This window comes from Sus scrofa, chromosome 16 (genome assembly GCF_054392235.1).
Source record: "Sus scrofa isolate SSC_HxYL_T2T_F1_AM1 chromosome 16, Sscrofa_HxYL_maternal_Yorkshire_Landrace_v2.0, whole genome shotgun sequence".
NCBI lineage: Eukaryota > Metazoa > Chordata > Mammalia > Artiodactyla > Suidae > Sus > Sus scrofa.
Window position 1 is genome coordinate 73,328,258 of NC_139398.1, and position 21,310 is coordinate 73,349,567.

General features: G+C 36.6%; 1 protein-coding gene across 4 annotated transcripts in view; it reads left to right on the forward strand.

The window, feature by feature from the left end:
* The window catches only part of LOC102157413 (uncharacterized), an 843,474-nt gene extending 833,623 nt beyond the window's left edge, over positions 1 to 9,851 (forward strand). For 3 of the 4 annotated variants that reach the window (XR_014830900.1, XR_002339681.2, XM_085001860.1), the window contains one exon: positions 3,195 to 7,327. Coding sequence is in view for 1 of the 4 variants with exons in the window: in XM_085001860.1 (XP_084857986.1) it covers positions 3,195 to 3,328 (134 nt within the window). In the remaining 3 variants the exon portion in view is untranslated. Of the gene's footprint in view, positions 1 to 3,194; positions 7,328 to 9,772 lie in introns of those variants that run through there. The other variant, XR_014830899.1, reaches the window with a different exon arrangement.
* The last annotated feature ends 11,459 nt before the right edge of the window (positions 9,852 to 21,310 follow it).

The following is a 21,310-nucleotide window of genomic DNA, read 5'->3' on the forward strand; positions in this document are numbered from 1 at the left end:
AATATAATTGTCACTATTTTCCTGGGCAACAATTTTTTTGAATCTGCTTTAATTTATTAAAAATAGGTTGGTTTCAAATATTAAAGACAATAATTCTTAAGTAATGGGTTGTGAATATTCCCTTGTTCCTTCCAAAAAACCAGTTTATTTGCAGCATTGTAGGAGTTGAAAGCCTGCCCAGCTGTTATTCCACTGTGTGTGTGTTATCAGATAGCAAGCAAACAGTGGATCCTTTCAGATCTTAAGTGCGTTGTCTATGAAGTAGACATTCTATTTTCCCTTTAAAATTTTAGTTCTCTTCTAAGCACATTTTCATAAAATTTTTTAAAAGTAGAGGCTGATACTCTAACACTGGGCAAAGCAGTACTGACTAGTGATTTAGGACATCTTAACTGGAGTCCCACAGACTCAGGATCATATCTGAGGTCCTCTGTTACCATGCGTAACTCCTTGGGCAAATTACCTACATTTGCTTGGTTTACGTTTCCTGATCTGTAAAATGTTGTTGGTAATGGCAATTCCTTTGTACCGCTGTGGAGAGATTCAATAAAATAATGAATATAAAGAACCCAGCATGAGTCCTTTCCTCACACTGCTCAATAAATAATAGTTCTGTCTTCACATAATATAATTTATTTTTGCACAGAATCACTTTTCAGATAATTTCAGTACAATTAACCTTCCAAGTTGTCTAAAAGCCAGTTCTGCCTCAGCTGTCATCAGCAATGATCACAAAGCAGCTGAAGGCATTGGCCTTGCAGGTTTCACAGTCAGGTGTCTGGGAACTACACATCCCACTGTCCTATTTGTTGTATGCCATAGCTTGTGTCTCGTCATCTGCATCTATGTATGTTCCATTGGGAAAATTAATTTTTTTTCCCTTAGATGTCTGCATATGGCCGCCCCATCCTTGGTACCATGCATAACTTATCTATTTTATTTTTATAACCACCCTGCAGTGCAAATACTGGCATACTTTTACAAATGAAAATGAAATTATAAAAAGTTAAGTAACTGTCCAAGGCCACACAGCTGGTGAAGCAGAGTTAGTATTCAAACCAAAGGCTTTTTTACTCCAGCCCCACACAACATAACTTGATTGTGCGTCTAAAAACAGTTTTGTAAAGATACAGTTTTTTCAGAGATACCTTTCTGGAAAGATGTTTACCCAAATGTTAACTGGGATTGTGGTGTTTGGAAGGTAAGATTTCAAATGAAATTTGGTTTCTTTCTTGTCCTTTTAAAAAATTTTTTAAGACCTTTTTTTTTTAGTTGAAAATCAATCAACTTTATTTTTTTGTTATTTTTTTAATAGTTATTTCCCCAGTACAATGTTTTTTTTCTACTGTATAGCATGGTGGCCCAGTTACACATACATGTACACCTTCTATTTTCTCACATTATCATGCGCTGTCATAAGTGACTAGACATAGTTCTAGTGCTACACAGCAGGATCTCATTGCTAGTCCATTCCAAAGCCAATATTTTGTATCTGTTAACCCCAAGCTCCCCAACCACCCCATTCCCTCCTCCTTCCCCTTGGCAACCACAAGTCTATTCTGCAAGTCCATGATTTTCTTTTCTGTGGAAAGGTTCATTTGTGCCTTATATTAGATTCCAGGTCAAAGTGATATCATACAGTATTTGTCTTTCTTTTTCTGACTTACTTCACTCAGGATGAGAGTCTCTAGTTCCATCCACGTTGCTGCAGATGGCATTATGTTGTTCTTTTTTATGGCTGAGTAGTATTCCATTGTGTATATATACCACACCTTCCTAATCCAATCATCCATTGACAGACATTTGGGTTGTTTCTATGTCTTCATATTTTGAATAGTGCTACAGTGAACATGAAGGTGCATGTGTCTTTTTCAAGGAAAGTTTTTTTCCGGATATATGCCCAGGAGTGGGATTACTGAGTCATATGGTAATTCTATGTATAATTTTCTAAGGTATATCCATACTGTTCTCCATAGTGGACTTATTAATTATGGCCATTTTGGTTGGTGTAAGGTGGTATCTCGTGGTAGTTTTGATTTGCATTTCTCTAATAATCAAGGATGTTGAGCATTTTTTCATATGCTTGCTGGCCATCTGTACATCTTCCCTGGAAAAATGTGTATTCAGGTCTTTTGCTCATTTTTCCATTGGGTTGTTGGCTTTTTTGCTGTTGAGTTGTATAAGTTGCTTGTATATTCTAGAGATTAAGCCTTTGTCAGTTTTTAAAAATTTATTTTATTGAAATATAGTTCATTTACACCATGGTGTTAATTTCTACTGCACAGAAAAGTGAATCAGTTTTGTATATATACATATATATGTGCAAACATATATACTTTTTCATATTCTTTTTTTTTTTTTTTGCCTTTTCTAGGGCTGCTCCTGTGGCATATGGAGGTTCCCAGGTTAGGGGTATAATTGGAGCCATAGCCACCGGCCTACGCCAGAGCCACAGCAACGCGGGATCTGAGCCGCGTCTGCAAACTACACCACAGTTCATGACAATGCCAGATCCTTAACCCACTGAGCAAGGCCAGGGACTGAACCCACAACCTCATGGTTCCTAGTCGGATTCGTTAACCACTGAGCCATGACAGGAACTCCTTCATATTCTTTTCCATCATGGTTTATCTCAGGATATTGAATCTAATTCCCTATGCTGTATAGTAGGCTTTTAAAATATTTTAAATGTTTTTTTTTTTGTACCAATGAGTGTGGATCTACTTTTAGAAAATAGTGTTTTTTAATTGAATGGCTTATAGCATGACTGCATCTCATTTCAGATGATGCACAGGAACAGAAAAAGCTTTTCACTCAGTTGAGGCTGGTTTTCAGCCTTACTGACTATCAAGCCAGACCAATAACTATTGTTCAAAAAAAATAGAATTATGTTTATAGAAAGTGTGACTCGTTATAAAGCAATGCGATTTGTCTATCCCCACAGTCTGAAAATAAATATGGAAGGACGATAGAAGAAGCCACAAAGCAAACACTTGTTTCGTCTTCAAACGTTGAAAGCTCTCTTGGCCACCATTAACAGTAGTTGCTTTTCTTTTTTAAGTTGACAGAGGTTGCTTTGTAATTAACTTATACACACAAGGATCTCTAGGGCCCCCAAATTGTGGGCTCTGTGAAAGCAGATGGTGAAAATATATGTCTCTCTCTCTCTCTTTTTTTTTTTTTTTTTCTGACAGTGAAGCCTTTCAAGAAGATGGTTCCAATGCTCTCTTTCCAAAAACTGCCCAGTTCCAAATTTGCCCACTGGGAAGCAGTGAAAAGAGAATGGAATTTAAAGTCCCGAAGACCCAGGTATGAATCTTGGCTTTAACACTTCTTAGTTGTGCATTTGGTCATATGTTTTAATGTCTCTGCACTTCAAATTCTTCATCATTTATTTATTCATTTAACAAATATGTAATGAATTCATATTACATGCCAATTATTCTTCCACGCACTGGGGATATAATGTTAATAAAAAAAATAAATATAGTTCATGATCTCTTAGAATCTCCATTCCAGTGGCATAGGCAAGACTTCAGCAGATATTTACACTGTGGAACATAAATCTGCAAAGTATAATACATTTTCCAAAGAGAACTTTTCTATAATGGTTGGGGGATGGAAGTATTTTGAGAAAGTGTTCCCTTAGACAGCCTGATGCTTAGCTGAGATTGCAAGAAAAAGAAAACCAACGAGGTAGAATGCTTCGGGGAGAGGGATGGGAAAGATGATTCTCCACAGAGGTAAAAGGTGTGCAGATAGACACCCTGTAGTAGGAGGGAGTGTGGCTTATTGAAGAAACTTTATAGCCGAGAGCTCGGTGCAGGTAGGAAAGTTATACAGGTAAGGATGGACAGGTGAGGAAGTGACAGTGATGCTCCTCAAGTACCCATTTACTCATGTACGACATGAGATTTCACTTGGGGGAGCTCTATGAATAGTGTCACATTTGTGCTGAGGGATTAAAGTCCATGCAGAATTACCTAGTTCCTCTTCCCCCCCGTAATGATTGAGGACACCTTGTATTGTGGCAAAGCCTCCAAAGGTAAGTGGCCTGGATGTAACTTATTGTCTGGAGGACAAGTGTTCTGAAGGGATGAATCATTCTATGGAAGACTGAGTAAATAAAAAAATAAGAATATACTTTGTTAGGCCACTGATATTTTAAGGCTGTTACTGAAGCACAACATAGCCTAACCTGACTCTTATAGATGGTGTCCAGCTACTTGGGGCCTTACAGATCAAATTAATAATTTGGATCATTTTTTTTCTGAGACCATTGGGAAAGTACTGAATTATATTAAAATAAACGGAAATTATTAGGTATTTTTCTTTGAAAAAACCCATTCTCTAATAAATACTTGCAGGAATGATAAGGAAAGTGAGATTAAGAGAGTTCTGACAACTGTAAACAGAATCACAGCTACTGCTATCATCATCACAAAGAGAGTCCAAGTAAGAAAAATTAAGTCTGAAATTTTGCAAGATGCAAACCATCAAACAAATATTCTTTTGTTTTATTTGAATCTGCTTTCCCCTAGCCTTAGAAGCCCACATCTTTGATCAATCTGCTGTCCTCTGTGTGGTTGTCATCCACATACTGAAAAGTAATTCTGTGAAATTGGCTAGGCTGTTCTGCCCTGCCATCAATAGCAATTTGGTACATATGGATTTGAAAGTGGAACACTGCTTAATGGGAAAGTCCTCAAATGTTTCAAAGTCAAGTTTTCAATCTCCACCCTTGCTGAGATGCCAACATGTGTTACTTTAACTCAGTCACAAATAAGATGTTCTCATTTCTTCTTCTTTTGCTAATCAGTCAAAGTTTGGATTGGTAAATACATTTGGAACCTGGCTGAGTAACGTAGTAAATTTCAGAAAGTGAGCTTTTTATGACATTTTGTTAGATGCTATTTCTACAGAGCAAATCATGGAGAATCTTGATTCTATGCCCTGTGAAGTTAATACAGAGGGACATTTAATCAACGATGTACAAAAAAAAAAAAAAAATAGTACATACATGTTTTAGTTGTATGGGGGGAATGAGCTGACCAGAGACAAACACAACCCTTGTCCTGCCTGAGTTTACAGTAAGGGGATAGGACAACTGTAGCTACCTTCTTTGGTCAAATTTGCTTTACTGATAATGGAAAGGCAACCTAACTTGTTACTATTTATTAACCATCTAATAGATGATAGAACTTGTACTAGGGTATTTTTAATTATTAAATAACTTAAATTTTAGTACTCTCATTTAATTTTTGTAATAACAGAAATTGTCCCTCTGTGGTAGACAGTGTGTAAAGAGCTTTATATACAGTGTTTCAGCAGCTCCTTACTACAGCCCTGGTACAAGGGGGTTATTAACCACATTCTGCAGAAGAGAAAATTAAGGCTCAGAGACGTGTCTTGATGTCCCCAATCATATGTGATATGCATCCCATATCCATGTTCTTTTTCTTGCTACCATGCATAGAATATCTTTAGGATTATCTCCTCCAAAGTAAGATGACTATATAAGGTGACTTTCAGATTTATGTCTAAAAATGTATTCAGCAGAATGATGTATGGCAGAATATTATTGGTGTTTTAGAAAGTATTTCTATAAGTGTACCGAAAAAAGTTGGGGTACAAGGTAGATAGATACCTTTTTACCACTTCCCTTTATAGAGCTTACAGTAATCTGTTGTGCATACTTCTAAGAGAATTCATGGTGTGCAGACTCTTGAAAAGTTATTTGACTGAAAAGTCATTTGATTCATGGGGAATCTCACGGATATTGTTTTCTTCAGAACATACTTTAGTATGTGTTGCCCAGCGCATTCTCTGTCTCCCGAACTTGCTTCATGCTTACTATAAAAGAATCAGAGGTCAGAGTCGTACTGTCCACTGTAGCTCAGGAGAGGTCAGAAAATCCCTGAAGAGAGAGAAGAGCTCTTTTGTTGTTTTATTTTCTCCTCTGCCCAGGAAGGTAGCTACGTGGCATCTTCCACATGTGTAAAGGCATTTTAAAACCATTTTGGACTTAACCACTCCCTTTAAATCAGTCAGGGATTCAGCACCAGAAATCATCCATAGCTGCTTAACACAGAAAACAAATGCACCAAGAAGATATTGAAATGCTGAGGGAATTACTGAGAAGGCTGAAGAATAAGGTTTGGGACTGTGTGCCCTGGGCCAGTGCAGAATCGAGGGCGCACTGTGATCATGAAGTCCTGAGTCCCTGAGGCTTTTCACACTGATCCCAAGGCTAGGCACACTCTGCATTGCTAACTACACTGCTGTCATTGATTCCTCGGGAAGCTAGTCCTCCAACACTTACTGGTGGCTCTGGAGTGGGTGCATCCAACTGGTGGAGTTTAGTGCCTGTGCCTGTTTCATGGCTACAAAGGAAGCTTCACAAAATAACTGTGTGCCATTTTCATCATTCATAAGGCAGGAGACATTTTTTTGTCTTAAAATGTGCATAGTTCAGAAAATAGACAGCTAAAATGAATGTGGTGACAAATTTATCATTTTCTACATGACTTTCCAATTTAAGACACACATTTATGTTGTCTTAGTGAACTGTACTTGACCATGTAATATTTTATGCCCATCTTAAAAAAGAAATAATAGGTAAGGGCAGTACTTAGATCAAGATCTGTGTCATAATATGTACTCAATAAGCATGAGATAAATGGGTATCTATTAAGTTCAAATACATACCCAGGGTCATATTATAGTATCAGAGTTGGGACAGAAATATAAATCGTATTTCTAGTTTTTGGATTTTTAATCTCCTTATATAAACACTGTTATACTAATTATTGCTAGTATTTTTTCTACTAGTTACATAATGATTAAATATGCCAATGTGTTAAAGACATAAACAATGCTAGAATTTTCAGTTAGATATGAGTTTATATGGGTAGCATGATTTCTTAAAATTGTTATGCCTAGCCCCAATTCAATAAGAATGAAGTATTTGTTTTGTCAAATGACTGACACAGTTGGTTTATGGGATGTGGAGGGTAGGAAGAAAAGAAACACTTTAGATTCCATGAATATCATGATTATCATGGACTATCACAGAATATCATTTATTCAACACTGACTGTGTGCATAGCATTTGGTTTTTAGATTTTTAGAGTGGCCACATTCTAGGAAAGGTAAGTGTTTTCTTAGAAGGCTCTGATTCGCATTCCTATCCTAAGTTACCTGAAAAATCAATGTAAATTTGTTGCCCGGACGTTTTCTACATTTTTAGATTTTTAAAATTTCCTAACATTCATTTCAGCGGCCATGATGGAAGGTAATCTATAGTAAAGAAATTAAAAATAAAAAACAACTTTGGTATTCTGAATCATTGATCCACGAGGACAGAATCAAGTTTAAATAATGCAACAGAGAAAATGACCACATGGGAGGCATAGGGCAGGTGATGAGAAAGCGTGCCACTACTGTGATGAAAGGCAACATGGGGAAACCCAAGTCCTATCATCTCAATCCACAGTTAGTAAATAAAAACCACAGCGAGGAAACATCTGGCTCTGTTCTGAACTCAAAAGCTCAACTGAAACTCGGGAACACTCCCGCTCAGGCTCTTGCTAGCAACTCACCAATATTCCTCTCCTGAAGCCCTCTCCTGAGGCCCAGTGCTGGCTTCTGTGAGTCACATCTGAGCACCAGTGGCTTTCTAGGGAGAAAGAAATAACTTACCAATTTGACCTGGAGTAATGATCTGGATGAATTAGTATCACTTCATTTACTCTCAGCTTGCTTGCTTGCTTTTGCCTAACTCTGGATATTGAGTTTAATTTTCCTTGAAAATTAAAATTAAAAAAAAATGTATATATGCTTTTTGTACAGTAGGAACTGGATCTTATTGCATCATTTCTTTGAATTCCTATGGCAGCCACATGGGTTACTACTGTTGTCTTCACTACACAGATAAGGAAACATGACCATTGAGTTATAGTGATATAACCCAGGATCCGCAGCTAATAAACTCAGAAAGCAGAATTTGAATCCAGCTCTACTTGCCCTTAAAGGGTTTGACCCGGGTCTGGCTGATTTCAAACATCAGTTTATACTGTCCCACTATTATAAATAACTATTGAATGAGCATCTATCTATCTATCTATCTATCTATCTATCTATCTATCTATCTATCTATCTATCTGCTATGGGTTCAAAAACAAAGAAGAGAAGGGAAAGATAAGGAATCACTACTATGTACAATATGCTGTTTTCCTTCCTGGAAGATCCTTCTCATGTTTATTGCTGAGTAATTTCTTTTTAGCCTTAATGACTCAAAGCAGATGTCACTAGCTCTATTTTCAGTAGATGCTCCCCTTCTCTTTGCTTTTCCATTTATTACAGCACTTATCATGATTAATTGCTGTTTAATATATATTAACTTACATTGTAAACTCCTTAAACTATCAGCTTCAGGAGAACTAAGACTGTATCTTATCCCTCTCTTCTCAGCTAGTGACAAACTCCAGCTTCTTGAGTAAGGAACAAATGATACCTGGTCAGAGACTTGGTTGTCACATACTCAGGGATTCTGATGTTTGGGTCCCTCATTTTAAGGATGCATTTACACATACTAGTCATTCTGCTAGATCAGAAATAGCAATTTCTAGACTGAAAGTGACCTCTTATATCCTCCCCCACTGCTTCCACAAACAGTTATTTATTTTATTTTTATTTTTTTGCCTTTTCTAGGGCCTCTCCCTTGGCATATGGAGATTCCCAGGCTAGGAGCTGCAGCCACTGGCCTACACCACAGCCACAGCAACGCGGGATCCGAGCTGCATCTGCAACCTACACCAAAGCTCACGGCAATGTTGGATCCTTAACCCACTGAGCAAGGCCAGGGATGAACCCACAACCTCATGGTTCCTAGTCGGATGCGTTAACCACTGCGCCATGATGGGAACTCCAAACAGTTATTTTAATTGAATTTTGAACATTTAAATATAGGTTCATATACTCTTTACCATTCCTTAGTGATTGCAACCCAATATGCACATTTTATGATACCCTCCTAACCCCTATAAGTATTTGAGTGTGTTACTCCAACTCTAGATATTCCTCCATTAAGCTAACTATGAATTCGTATATTATACATATAGTAGGTTAGCCCATTTGGTTTAATGAGAATTTGGATTAAATTCCATAATCAGTATTTTTTTTAACCGATCCATGTCCTTGCATTATGTTCCTAAACCATCAGTATTATAAATACTGTAAATTGTACTTCCTGCTGTGGCACACTGGGTTAAGAATCCAACTGCAGAGGCTCAGGTTAGGATCCAGGATAGCTGCATCTGCAGCATAGGTCACAGTTGTGCTCAAATTCAATCCCTGGCCCAGGAACTTCCTTATGCTGTGGGTGAGGCTATCAAAAAAGATTAATAAATGAATGAACTTGATCATGTTCCATCCTCAATAGTGGAAAAAAAAAAGGCAAAATAACAAGCAAACAAAAATTAACTGAAAGAGCCTGCCATATTGATAATGATCATCCCTCTTTAAAACTATCATTATACTCTTGGAAATTAACTGTCTCCTGAGTAAATATACATAAGATTAGATTATCAAATCATATTACTTCTTGGTATCAATATTCCTTAAAAATGGGCACAATGCTTATAATTAAATAAGTTTGACTAATTTCCTCCAGCTTGATTGTGAATTACTAATTAGTGATATTATTCATTTCTCAAAACAAATCAGTTTGTTCTTTAGACTGATACTCATGATTCTTGTTTTTTTGTTCAAGATCTTCAAAGTATGACTCATGTATATACTGCCTTGAGTTTAGAAGTACTGGCCAAAATAATCATTGTGATTCATGTCATGTAAGTAGAAAGGAATAATTATTTCTTCTTTCTCTCTATCTCCTAGAGAGAGGGAAGGCAGATAAAAATGTACTACTTCTTTGAGAAACTCATGTATAATGGAGTAGAAAAATACTGAGACTGATTTTCATTTACAGCTATGCTTGGAATAATAACAGATCCTTCAGAAGTTCACATGGGAAGCAATTCTTTTTGGACTCCATTTGCTGGGGAAGGGATATTGGGAAGATAAAAGAATTGTCCTGTGTTTTTTACATTTCCTTAGTCATTCTGACTCATTGATTTACAATCGGTTTGGAAGAAGTACATACAAATTTTATGGTATATTACGGCTTAATTAATAATTATGGAGGAAAGAAATATCTCACTAAAAGTTTAGCTTTTGAGCATTCACCTAGGCAAAGAGGATCATGATGATACAAAGATGTTTTTAAATTAACTTTGGAAATTATGGAATGATTTCAGGCTTATGGTAATTGACATCATCACATATTTGTTATGTGCCCACTAAATGTGAGTTGCAGTGTTAATCTCTCTAGGCCCCTCTTAGAATAAAAGTGTCACTAACACTAAAAGGGCCCTTTCTGGCTTCAAGTAGTTTATAGTAGTTCACTTGGGTATATATTTTAAATATTCTGTGTATTTTATTAAAATGTTGGTTGTGTTTGTTTTAAGTTGCTGAAGTAATATTTGAGTCTTGAAGCACAAATTTTTAGTAGTGATAATAAGTAGCCCATTTTTAAAATAAGTATAACTGTATTTTATTTGATTACCCTATTGCTTGATATTTATGTTAGCATTAATCTTTCATTTTTCTTGGAATAAATAACGATGAGATGGACATACACTAAAAGTAAAAGTTTTGGGTAAGAAGCCAAGCATGTTCTAAAAATTTTTGTACATATTGGCTAAAGTAGATTCCAACATAGACTGCACCAGTTTTAAATTTACTCTATCTGAAATTCATTTGGGTATTATTTTTGACACAAGTTTCTTACTTTTTTTTTTTTTTTTTTTTTTGTCTTTTTTGCTATTTCTTGGGCCGCTGCTTTGGCATATGGAGGTTCCCAGGCTAGGAGTCGAATCAGAGCTGTAGCTGCCAGCCTATGCCAGAGCCACAGCAACGCAGGATCCGAGCCGTGTCTGCAACCTACACCACAGCTCACGGCAACGCTGGATCGTTAACCCACTGAGCAAGGGCAGGGACCGAACCCGCAACCTCATGGTTCCTAGTCGGATTCGTTAACCACTGCGCCACGATGGGAACTCCTCTTACTATTTTTTAATGGTCAGCAGATTAACCCAGAATCATTAGTACATTCATCTTCCCCTTGGCAATCTAAAACGTTACCTTTATACTAATTTAAATCCTATACTTACTTGAATCTGAATTTCCTATTTTATTTCATTAATCAACCTGTCCATTCTTATTCTAGGACCACACTGTTTTAATTATTACAGTTTCAAGACCAGTTAGTATTGAATAAATGGCTTCATATGTTAAAATCACATTTTTAATTTCTTTCTTGGCCAGATTATTATCCAGATGCTGCAGGAGGTCAGAAGGGATATGATAAGGACATTCTTAATTCACACCTACTGTAATACCTTCCAAATATAGCAGCCTCACTTCTTGTAAGAATGTCACCTGCTACATTCCAATGTATGCAGACTATTTTTTATAATGTATAGAAGTGTTAAGCCTTGGCAATAAGCTTCCTTTAGTCTGTATTTTGAAGATAATAAAACTAAGAAGAGTAGTAAAATCCTATGCAAGTTTTCATCCACTATCTCTTCATTTTGTTGGAAACTAAAAGGCCATGTGGCATAGTAGGTGAGTAGGTAGCAATTGAGTTTCAGCTTACCCAGTTACTAGTCAATAACTTGGGTTAAAGTTCTTAACCTTGTAAGCCTCACTTCCCAGTTAAGTAAGGAAATGAATAGATTTTATCTCCTATCATCTTTCCAAGTAAGCACTTAAAAAAGGTAGATACTATTGTTACTCTTACGTTCATTTGAATGCTCAAGTTGTTACAAACAAGAAAAATACAGGTTAGAAGAAGGCAGCTAGCCTTCTAAACATTTAAGATGAATTCGATGCTAATAGACTCATATTAAGACATAGTCAGAAAGAAAAATAAGGAAATAATTTGTTTTTCAGGGTTTATAAGTATTTTCTGTTTCTATCAAATCCGCTCTATAAAGCACTCCAAAAAAGACAGTTTTATATGTGTTTCCAACTGATACTATGTATTCTAACAGAAAAAAGCTATAGTGGTTTGATGGGATGGGAGTGGGGGAAGCACATAATGCTTTAGTATGGGGAGTGATTATACCTGAGGTTTAAAGAACATTGGGCAGGCATTTGAAGCACATTTAAGATATGTCATATTTTGACCTAAACATTTACATTTAAAATCCTTGGTGCAGTTTTTCCAGTAATGCATGTATCATATTGTTTGCTTGCTTTTTTTTGTTTTGTTTTTTTTTTTTTTTTAATGAAGAAAGAAAGACCAAGGAAAGAAATGTCTGTATTTATCACCCTGGTGAGTCAGAGCAGGCCTCACCTCCTTGTCCAGCCTGTCCTATTGACAGGAGCTGAGACTTGGCCCCTGCCCTTCTTTGTCAAGGAGACTTCAAATTGCAGTCCCCTGAACCTTGAGAGAGTGGAGAAAGCAGCTGCACAGCAGGCTCTGCATGTGGTGTGAAAAATAAACCCTTGGCCAAAGGCACAGGCTGCAAACTCAGAAGGAACCCCACCCCCAGCTCTGCAGAGCTGCTGTCAGCTTTGATTAGCTTTTCGGACTTGGAGATTCCTTGTCTCCTCAGACCTCCTCACTGCTCCTAGGGGTGTGTCCCTTCACTGTGCCAGGAGCTGTCACAGCTGGCTGATCAGAATGCTGCCCAATCAGCTCCTCCTTTTAGCCAGCCCCCTGACTGACCTTGTTCTGTCTTTGCCTTTCCCTCCTTCTGATCCCTCTGCAGTTGAATCTCCTACCCCTGCTGTCTGATCCTACTACTTGTCTGATCAGCACGTTAGATGGTTTGATTAGCTGCTCCTTCTTCTCACCCTGCCAGCTCTTCCTGCTGCTACCAGCTGTGCACAGGGCCTGCCAGTAACTCGGTACCAATTCCTTCTGACCCTCCATTAGAACTGCTGGCTGATCAACTGCATATATTTCTTAGCAGCTCTCTGATTTGCTCTTCCCTCTCTCTGCCTTAGACCTCAGTGAGCCCCACATCATCTTCCCTCTCTGTCTCCTAGGTGATTCTTTTGATGTTCATTGAACCCTTCTGGTGTCCTGTGGTAGGCACTTTTTCATTAGTCTTTCAGGCTGGGGTTACCTGGGTGGCTGCTTCTGGTGAGTAGTAACAATTTAGTGCAGGCAAAGTTCGAGGACACTCACATCCCAGCAGCTGGCGTTGCTCTCTGACCCTTTGTACCTAGTAAACTACATCAGCAGTTCCCTCATTCTTCGTAGGACAAGCTTTAAGATTTTGAAGTGTTTCCTGGGCATCGTCTTCCTCCTCACTTTCCCTCTGAGTAATACTTCTTTATTACAGTTGCCATTCCTGACTGACTCTCTGGGGATTATTGGAGTAGGAAAGGTGACATGATCTGATTTATATGCTGAGGCAGTTTTGTGGCTGGATGATGAGAAGTGTATGATGGAGACAACTGTGAGGGTGGAGAAACTACTTAGAAGGGTGTTGTATCAGGTGTTCCTAAAGTGAGGATGCTTAGGCTAGAGGGGAGTAGTGAAGGTGATGAGAAATGGTCAGATTTGGGATAAATTTTGAAAGTAGAGACTATTGGACTTACTGGTGGACTACGTGTGGTTGATAAAGGTGAATCTAGAGAGTGTTAACTAGGTGAATAAATCAAATGAAAACCTGATGGAGAGACCTTGTCAAGGTTTAGCACAAGAACTTTGCACAGAGCAGTGTCTGGCACATAGTAAATTTCCAATAAGTCTTAGGAATGATTTTTATTTTTATTATTATTAGCATTAATTACTCTTCAAGCATGTTTTAAACCATAAATAGGGTGAGTGTAGGTAGCATTCTTGGTTCTGTATTAAATATAAATTTCAAAAAGACAACTTCCTAAAAAAATATATCCATACATGATTAGTATTTCTCCCTTGCTTCTTTTTCTTTCTTAATCATTTACATTTTAGCAAACTTACCTCACATCTCTTACCTGTTTGACTTTTGATATTCATTTTGCCCTATGCATGTTTCTAAATTCACTATCTTTATTTCTACTCTATTCTTTCACTTTTATTATTCATGAAAGCTTGAGTTCATATGGAGTCCTTTTCTACATTTTTGTGCCTTTCAACCAATTGTTATATCACTTATTTTACATTAACTATAAAATATCATGCATTGGTTAAAAAGAATAAATTGGATTAAAATGGACTATTATCAGTAAATTTTCCAAGTTAAAAAGAACAATTTTCAGAAAAAATAGAAAGTAGTATTGACTGAAAAAAATGCACAACCTAGCTGAGAATTGTGTTTTATTATTCCATGGACATACTGAGGACTTACACCTGTAAGACATTATCTTATATATCTCTGAGGGACTCCTCCAAAGAGGTAAGGAAGGAGCCAGGATATATAGGAGATTTTGCAACAAAACAAAACTGAAACGGTTAGTTTGGACATCAAAAGACTACTGCTAATTAAAGAAAAACTAGACATGTCAAGTTGATGAAATTAGCACTTTCCTATGTATGGGAAGATGCAAGAGTCTGGGCTCATTGAAACCATTTCTTCAATATTCACCTTAACTCTCTAGGTTCAGTATCCTGTTTTCTCCATCCTGAATCCCCTCAGCGTGGACAGTGGTGGGGAGGGAGCTGTGGCTGATGGCTTGATGGCCTCAACATCCTTTGTTTACTGTTATTGCAGGTGATGGTCTTTGTCCACCGTAGCATAAAATTCAAAATAAAAGAATAATTAATCTAACTCATATATCTCAAAAATACACTAGTTTATGCTTTGCAAATCAACAGACTCAAGATCTCAATAGATTAAAACAGCAATAGTTTAGTTCTCCCTCATGCCTCAAGTCCTCTAGAGTGGGAAGGAACTCTGCATAATGTTGTTCTCACTAAAGGACCCAGAACACTGGGGCCTGGGGTTAAAGGGAGTGTTCACTTTTATTTTCTCAAAATGACATTTACCAAGGGATACATACAATATTCAGGAACTACTTTGTAATTAAAAAAATTTTTTTCCCAAGCCTTGAGCAAAGATAAAATTTAAGTTATATGAAAAGATTTTTAAATTATAAATATTTTCTTTGCATTTATTTCCTTAGTAAAATAATAATATTATTTTTATTTTATTTTATTTATTTTTATGGCTGTGCCTGAAACACATGGAAGTTTCCAGGCTAGGAGTCAAATTCGAGCTGCAGCTGCCTGTTTGTGCCACAGCCATAGCAACACAGGATCCAAGCCTCATCTGCAACCTACAACGCAGCTGGTGTCATTGACGGATCCTTAACCCACTGAGTGAGGCCAGCGATCGAACCCACATCCTCATGGATACTAGTCGAGTTCTTAACTCACTGAACCACAGTGGGAACTCCCCAAAATAATAAATATCATTTTAGAAGATAATTCAATGCTTTCACATTATGCTGAATGCTTGTGGTATATTGGCTGTTTGAAGCCAATTTTTTTTTTTTTTCCATGAGTTTACCCGTCTCATTGAATCTTTAGGGAAAAAGGTTGATTGCCCAGTTTTCAAGCAAACAACCCTTAAAAAGAAGTGAAAACATGAAAATAACTTTTTATAGAATCTAGAAAAACATTTCCTTATCCCACTCCATCTGCAAAAGGATAGATAGTTAAAGCTAATGTCCATAAAGATGAGAGGGATTATTTTCTAGTCCTGTTAATAAAGACTGTGGCCAAGGTCTTTGCAGAAATTACTAGATGTTCAGAAGCATCTGGAAAACATAAGAATTTTGAGAGGGACAGAGTTTATTATCTGGGGAACTCTGAAAGCCCCATGAAAATGGATCTAAAAGTCCCATGGCATAAACAAGGTATCACTGGGATTTTTCTGTCTTGATCCATTTTTTTCTAAGCCATTTGAGGTGGATTGGCAAAGATGAGGAACTTTATTTTGTTCAACACTTTTAATTCCCTCTCTCTCTCTTTTTTTTTTTTTTTTCTTCCTCTTGCCTGACTTGCATCCGTTTGCTCACCTTCTCTGTTAAATCTTTAAAAGGGGAAAGTTGATAATTATCTTATTGTCCTTAAACTTTATTCTTGTATTCAGGAAATGGTCTTTACTAGTTAATTACATATTGCTGATTTTTTTTAAACTTTATAATATTTATCACTTAACAAATAAAAGGGACTTTCGGGTTCATGGATAGGAATTGTTTTGTTTTTTTAACATTTCTTCGTATAACCCAGAAATCTGGCTTATCATTGATTTTCAGCAAATTGCATGAGTATATTCTCCTTAGACCAATTAATACTTCAAGAAAAATATATTAAACTGTAGGCACTATACAATATTAAATTAGGTTCTGGGGGCACAAGGATCAATAAGATATGGCTTCTACATTTGGAATGATAACATTTGAGTAGAGAAATATAGAAAATAAATGTGAAAAAAATATGCTAGATGTTAAAATAAGATAGGATGTAATGAAAGAATGGAAGGGTGGCCACCTTGAAAGTTCTGGTGAGCCTTCTACATTCCTAAACCTGGAGCTAACATTAGAGGACAAGAGAGTTTTAGAAATCAACCCCAGGATCACTGGACCCTTACCCTAAATTTTGTCATCTACCTATATTCCCCATATCCATCCAGAAACAATCATTGAATACTTTTCTGACATTTTTGATAATAATAATTATCATCACTCTTTTCAAATCTTTGTTCTTATTTGCTCTTTTCAAATCTTTGACTCTTCTTCAGAATTAGATGTTAAGAACCAATGTGTAAAAACTTCTCCAAGAAGTCCAGTTCACATTTATTTTCCAAATTCCTTTGGTACTTAAAAAAATGCCTTTTTGACACTTAAAAATTTCAGAAGCACCAGAAGAGGCAACTTCTTCATCCTTGATTCTTCCTCATCACAAGTTCATTGTTGACTCCAGCACACTGCCCATTAAAGAAAGTAGGTCAAATATTCACTTTCTATAAGAGGATGTAGAGGTAAAACTTAAATCTATAAAAACACAGTGGGAAGCTCCCCATCTTTCCTTTAGTTATGGCTTTTATATCATGACAATTATTTGAGGTAGAAAATAGGCCACAGAGTTGTGTCAAAAATGAGTCAGAAGGATTGAATTGAGCAAATAATTTGGGGAAGTAGTGTTTCCCCACATATTACAGTATACTTTTATTGATCAGTCAAGTAATTCAGCAAATACGTATTGATCCCTAACTGTTCATTTCCCAGTATCTGGTGTAAATGGGGTGGGGGATGAAGCACTGAAACACAGAGTCAAATTCTGGTTCTTGTGAGGTGTATGTTTTCACCATTGATGACAATGAGGAAGTTAAATTGACAACATGTTAAATAAATAAATGAACAAATAAACAAATAAATGACATAACTTTGGGAGATTATATTAATGATCTATATGTAGAAAAGGTTTTCTTTTTTTTTTTTTTCTTTTGCTATTTCTTGGGCCGCTCCCGCGGCATATGGAGGTTCCCAGGCTAGGGGTCCCATCGGAGCTGTAGTCTCCGGCCTACGCCAGGGCCACAGCAACGTGGGATCCGAGCCGCATCTGCAACCTACACCACAGCTCACGGTAACGCCGGATCCTTAAACCACCGAGCAAGGGCAGGGACCGAACCTGCAACCTCATGGTTCCTAGTCGGATTCGTTCACCACTGCGCCACGACGGGAACTCCCAGAAAAGGTTTTCTTACTGTCTAAGTATAGTGAATATTTGCTTTAAAAAATGTAAATGTGTGGTATTAACCCCCTTTTTCCTTTAGAGGAGGAATTTTCCACTTCAAGTAGCTTTAGTGAGAGGTTGCACTGCATGCTCCAGAGCTAAAGCTAGAAAGATCAGAGTTTCTCTTCAACTTGAGAAAACCAGGGCATAGCAAGGTGAATTAGCTTAGTTAATTATGTTCTTCTGTCCAGAATTTTTAATCTTGATCAAATTATGCAAAGATGTAGTAGGATACTTGTATAAATCATTCACTGCATCTGCTACAGCAGTGGTATCTAAATTTTTCTTCTTAGAAGGAAAAAAGTCGGAGTTCCCATTGTGGCGCAGCAGAAACAAATCCGACTAGGAATCATCAGGTTGCAGGTTCGATCCCTGGCCTCGCTCAGTGGGTTAAGGAACTGGTATTGCGATGAGCTGTGGTGTAGGTCGCAGACATGGCTCAGATCCTGCATTGCTGTAGCTGTGGCATAGGCTGGCAGCTGTAGCTCTGATTTGACCTCTTGCCATGGGTGTGGCCCTAAAAAAAAAAAAAAAGGAAAAAAGTCATATTTTCCATTCAATGGCTGTTCATCCTAGCATGAATCTTGTTTTCTGTCTGAGTCTCCAAACTCCCAGTGCTCTGTGAACTCTTAGTTTTGCTCAAATAGCTATACATTCACTTACTTGCAGTTACCAGAGTTGGTTTCTGTTGCTTGCCAGTAAATGTATCTAAAGTAATACACTAGAAAGGCCAGTAAAACATAGGAAGAGAGAAGAGCAAATGAACAAGCAACCTCATTTCCAAATCTCAAAAAAAAAAAAAAATACTCTAGGTCAGGTACTTCTATCATTTAAAATGTATCTTTCACACAGATAGATTCCTGATGCTCTGATTTTTGGAATTACCTCCTGTTTACTCTGCTGTATTTCTCATTCCTGTCCCTCCTTCAAAAGCCTAGATATTTTTATTTCCCTTAAAAACCTGTTTTGCTGAGAAAAATAGATAGCAGAAAATGTTTCACATAGGATCTTAGATATATATTTTCTTTTCCCTAAAAGATCATGGTATACTCAGGCCTTCCTCCTCTTTGTAGTATGTAATGGGAGTTTCTCTGAGAAGTAACTGGTTCTTACACATTTTAAGCAGTTTTTAAAAATTATTTGTAAAGGAACTATATATAATAATATATATGTATTTGAAGAAAAATATGGACAGTTTCTTGGCATTATCCCGTACTTAGAACTTAGGATCTTATATTACACTATATTAAAAAATCTATAATATTTTATTATTAAATATATAATTACTTTGTATAATTATATTACATATTTCTATATTAACATTATAATACAAGCCTTTACAGATAGTCACTAATAAGTAGTTTGTGTTTAATGGGCAGTAGGGCCAATTAATCTATGATAAAGGAGTCATGAATATACAATGGAGAAAAGAGAGTCTCTTCAACAAGCAGCTCTGGAAAAACTGGACAGCTACATATGAAAGAATTAAATTAGAACATTCTCTCACATCATATACAGAAACAAAATCAAAATGGATTAAAATCCTAAATGTAAGACTGGACGCTATAATACTCCTAGAGGAAAATATAGGCAGACCACTCTTTGACGTAAATCACAGCTGTATTTTTTTGGAGCCTTTAAAATTTCTTTTATCATATACAGTTAGTATGCAATTATTGAAAGCCACCCTGTATTCCTTATTTCCAATGTAAGTGCTCTAGAAAGATATACAAATAGAAGACCCAGTATTCTTGAGGAATTTAAATGTTTTTTTTAGAGTGTTTCAGGAAAGAAGGAAGAAAGGGAGGGAGGGAGGAAGGAAGAAGGGAAGGAGGGAAGGATATCTTGCATATGACTGTGAAATGTATGTGTGCCTACATATACACAATTACGTACATATAATGCGTAACATATATTCACATATATATATATATTTGTTTTAAACAGTATAATTTTCAAACATTATGTTGATTCTGGCGCAGTAATCTTTATGGTGGAAAATCCTTTTGACCTTTTATAAAACAATTGCAATACCATGATACATATATTAGTTTGCAGTGCTACAAAGGTCATTTTCTTGTTGTTATTTAAAAGATGGGGGGGGGACCTAGAAAAAGAAAGGCATTTTATGAGATTAAGTGGAAAGTCAATTGAATAAGTGTTCCTTTAGCTAGAATACTCAACTTTAATTTCCTAATTCCTTCTCAGTTTCTTTGTATACAAAGGAGAAAAGTCACAGATTGAAGATGGATGGTTCATTTGCAGTGAACTGTGGTCTTTGTGATTGTTGGTAAATAGGAAAGGAAAATTATCTCAGAGGATCTCATCCCCTAAGTTGGAGCAAGTGTTTTTGAGAGTACAATGAAATGGAAGTTAGTGTGATGGAATATGACTCATATACCCCTTGAGTTTATTTTGGTTTAAGCCCAAAGTACTAAATGTTTGTTGATCTTTGTCTCGTTTATAATTTAGAAACAATAATAACAAATGAAGAATGCTTATAAGTATCTGATTAAACATTGATGGCAGTTGCCAAACCCAATGAATGTCAAATATGATTCTGTACTACTCTATCAAGGGTTTACCATGGATAATACAAAGTGTTTATTCTGAGAATAGACCATTAGAGTCAAAACTTGACTGATATAAGATATTCCATTGACTTTGGCAAATAGGAAAATTGGATATTACAGCTTTATTATTGCTGTTCCCTTTGCAAAACATTTATGATTCTCATAATGTTTTACTTGAATCTGGTGGCTTGTTTGTTTAGGCTCTATACAAATATTTGTTCAATGAATTAATGAATTTACATTGAAATTAATTCCTATTTCCTGAGGACACATCAGGAGAAACAGGCAAAAGGATGAGTAGGTAAGGATCTGGGAAAGTTACCTTGGTATAAAAAATAGCATGCAAATTGATGAACACATTCTTGAATTGGTGAGTTAATCAAATATGAATTTCAGTTTTACTATTAGATTCAGTCCTAGGACAGAGCTAGACCTTGGTATTTTTGGTAACTAAGGGTAAGGAGATGTGGGTTTTCACTCTGGCTCTACTCAGCCCTTTCCATGTGACTTAAGCCACACCTGCAGCTCTCTGATTCTCAATAATATTCTGTTTTTGGCTTGGTGGATGGAGGGAAGCATTAAGGATTTTTTTTTTTTATCAAAGAGTCATGATTCAAAAATAATATTAACATGAGCCATTTCATATTGAAAGACTTTTAAAATGAAATTTCTTCCATGGCAATGCCATGCATATACATAGTGTATAATTGCCAAGTGTCCTTTTAGCCACAGAGTTATATAGCACAAGTGAGGCACTGCTTGTAAGGGAAAATGTTGCAGGGATGTAGTCATGATTCTTTTCTCAAGAATAAAAAAGTCTGTCTTAAAGATTCCTGTAATCCAAATTAAATATATTTTGACAATGTTTTTTCATGAAATAATAACCAGCAGGCAACATCACTCCACATATGCTATTTCAAAGGTAAAACCAGTGATA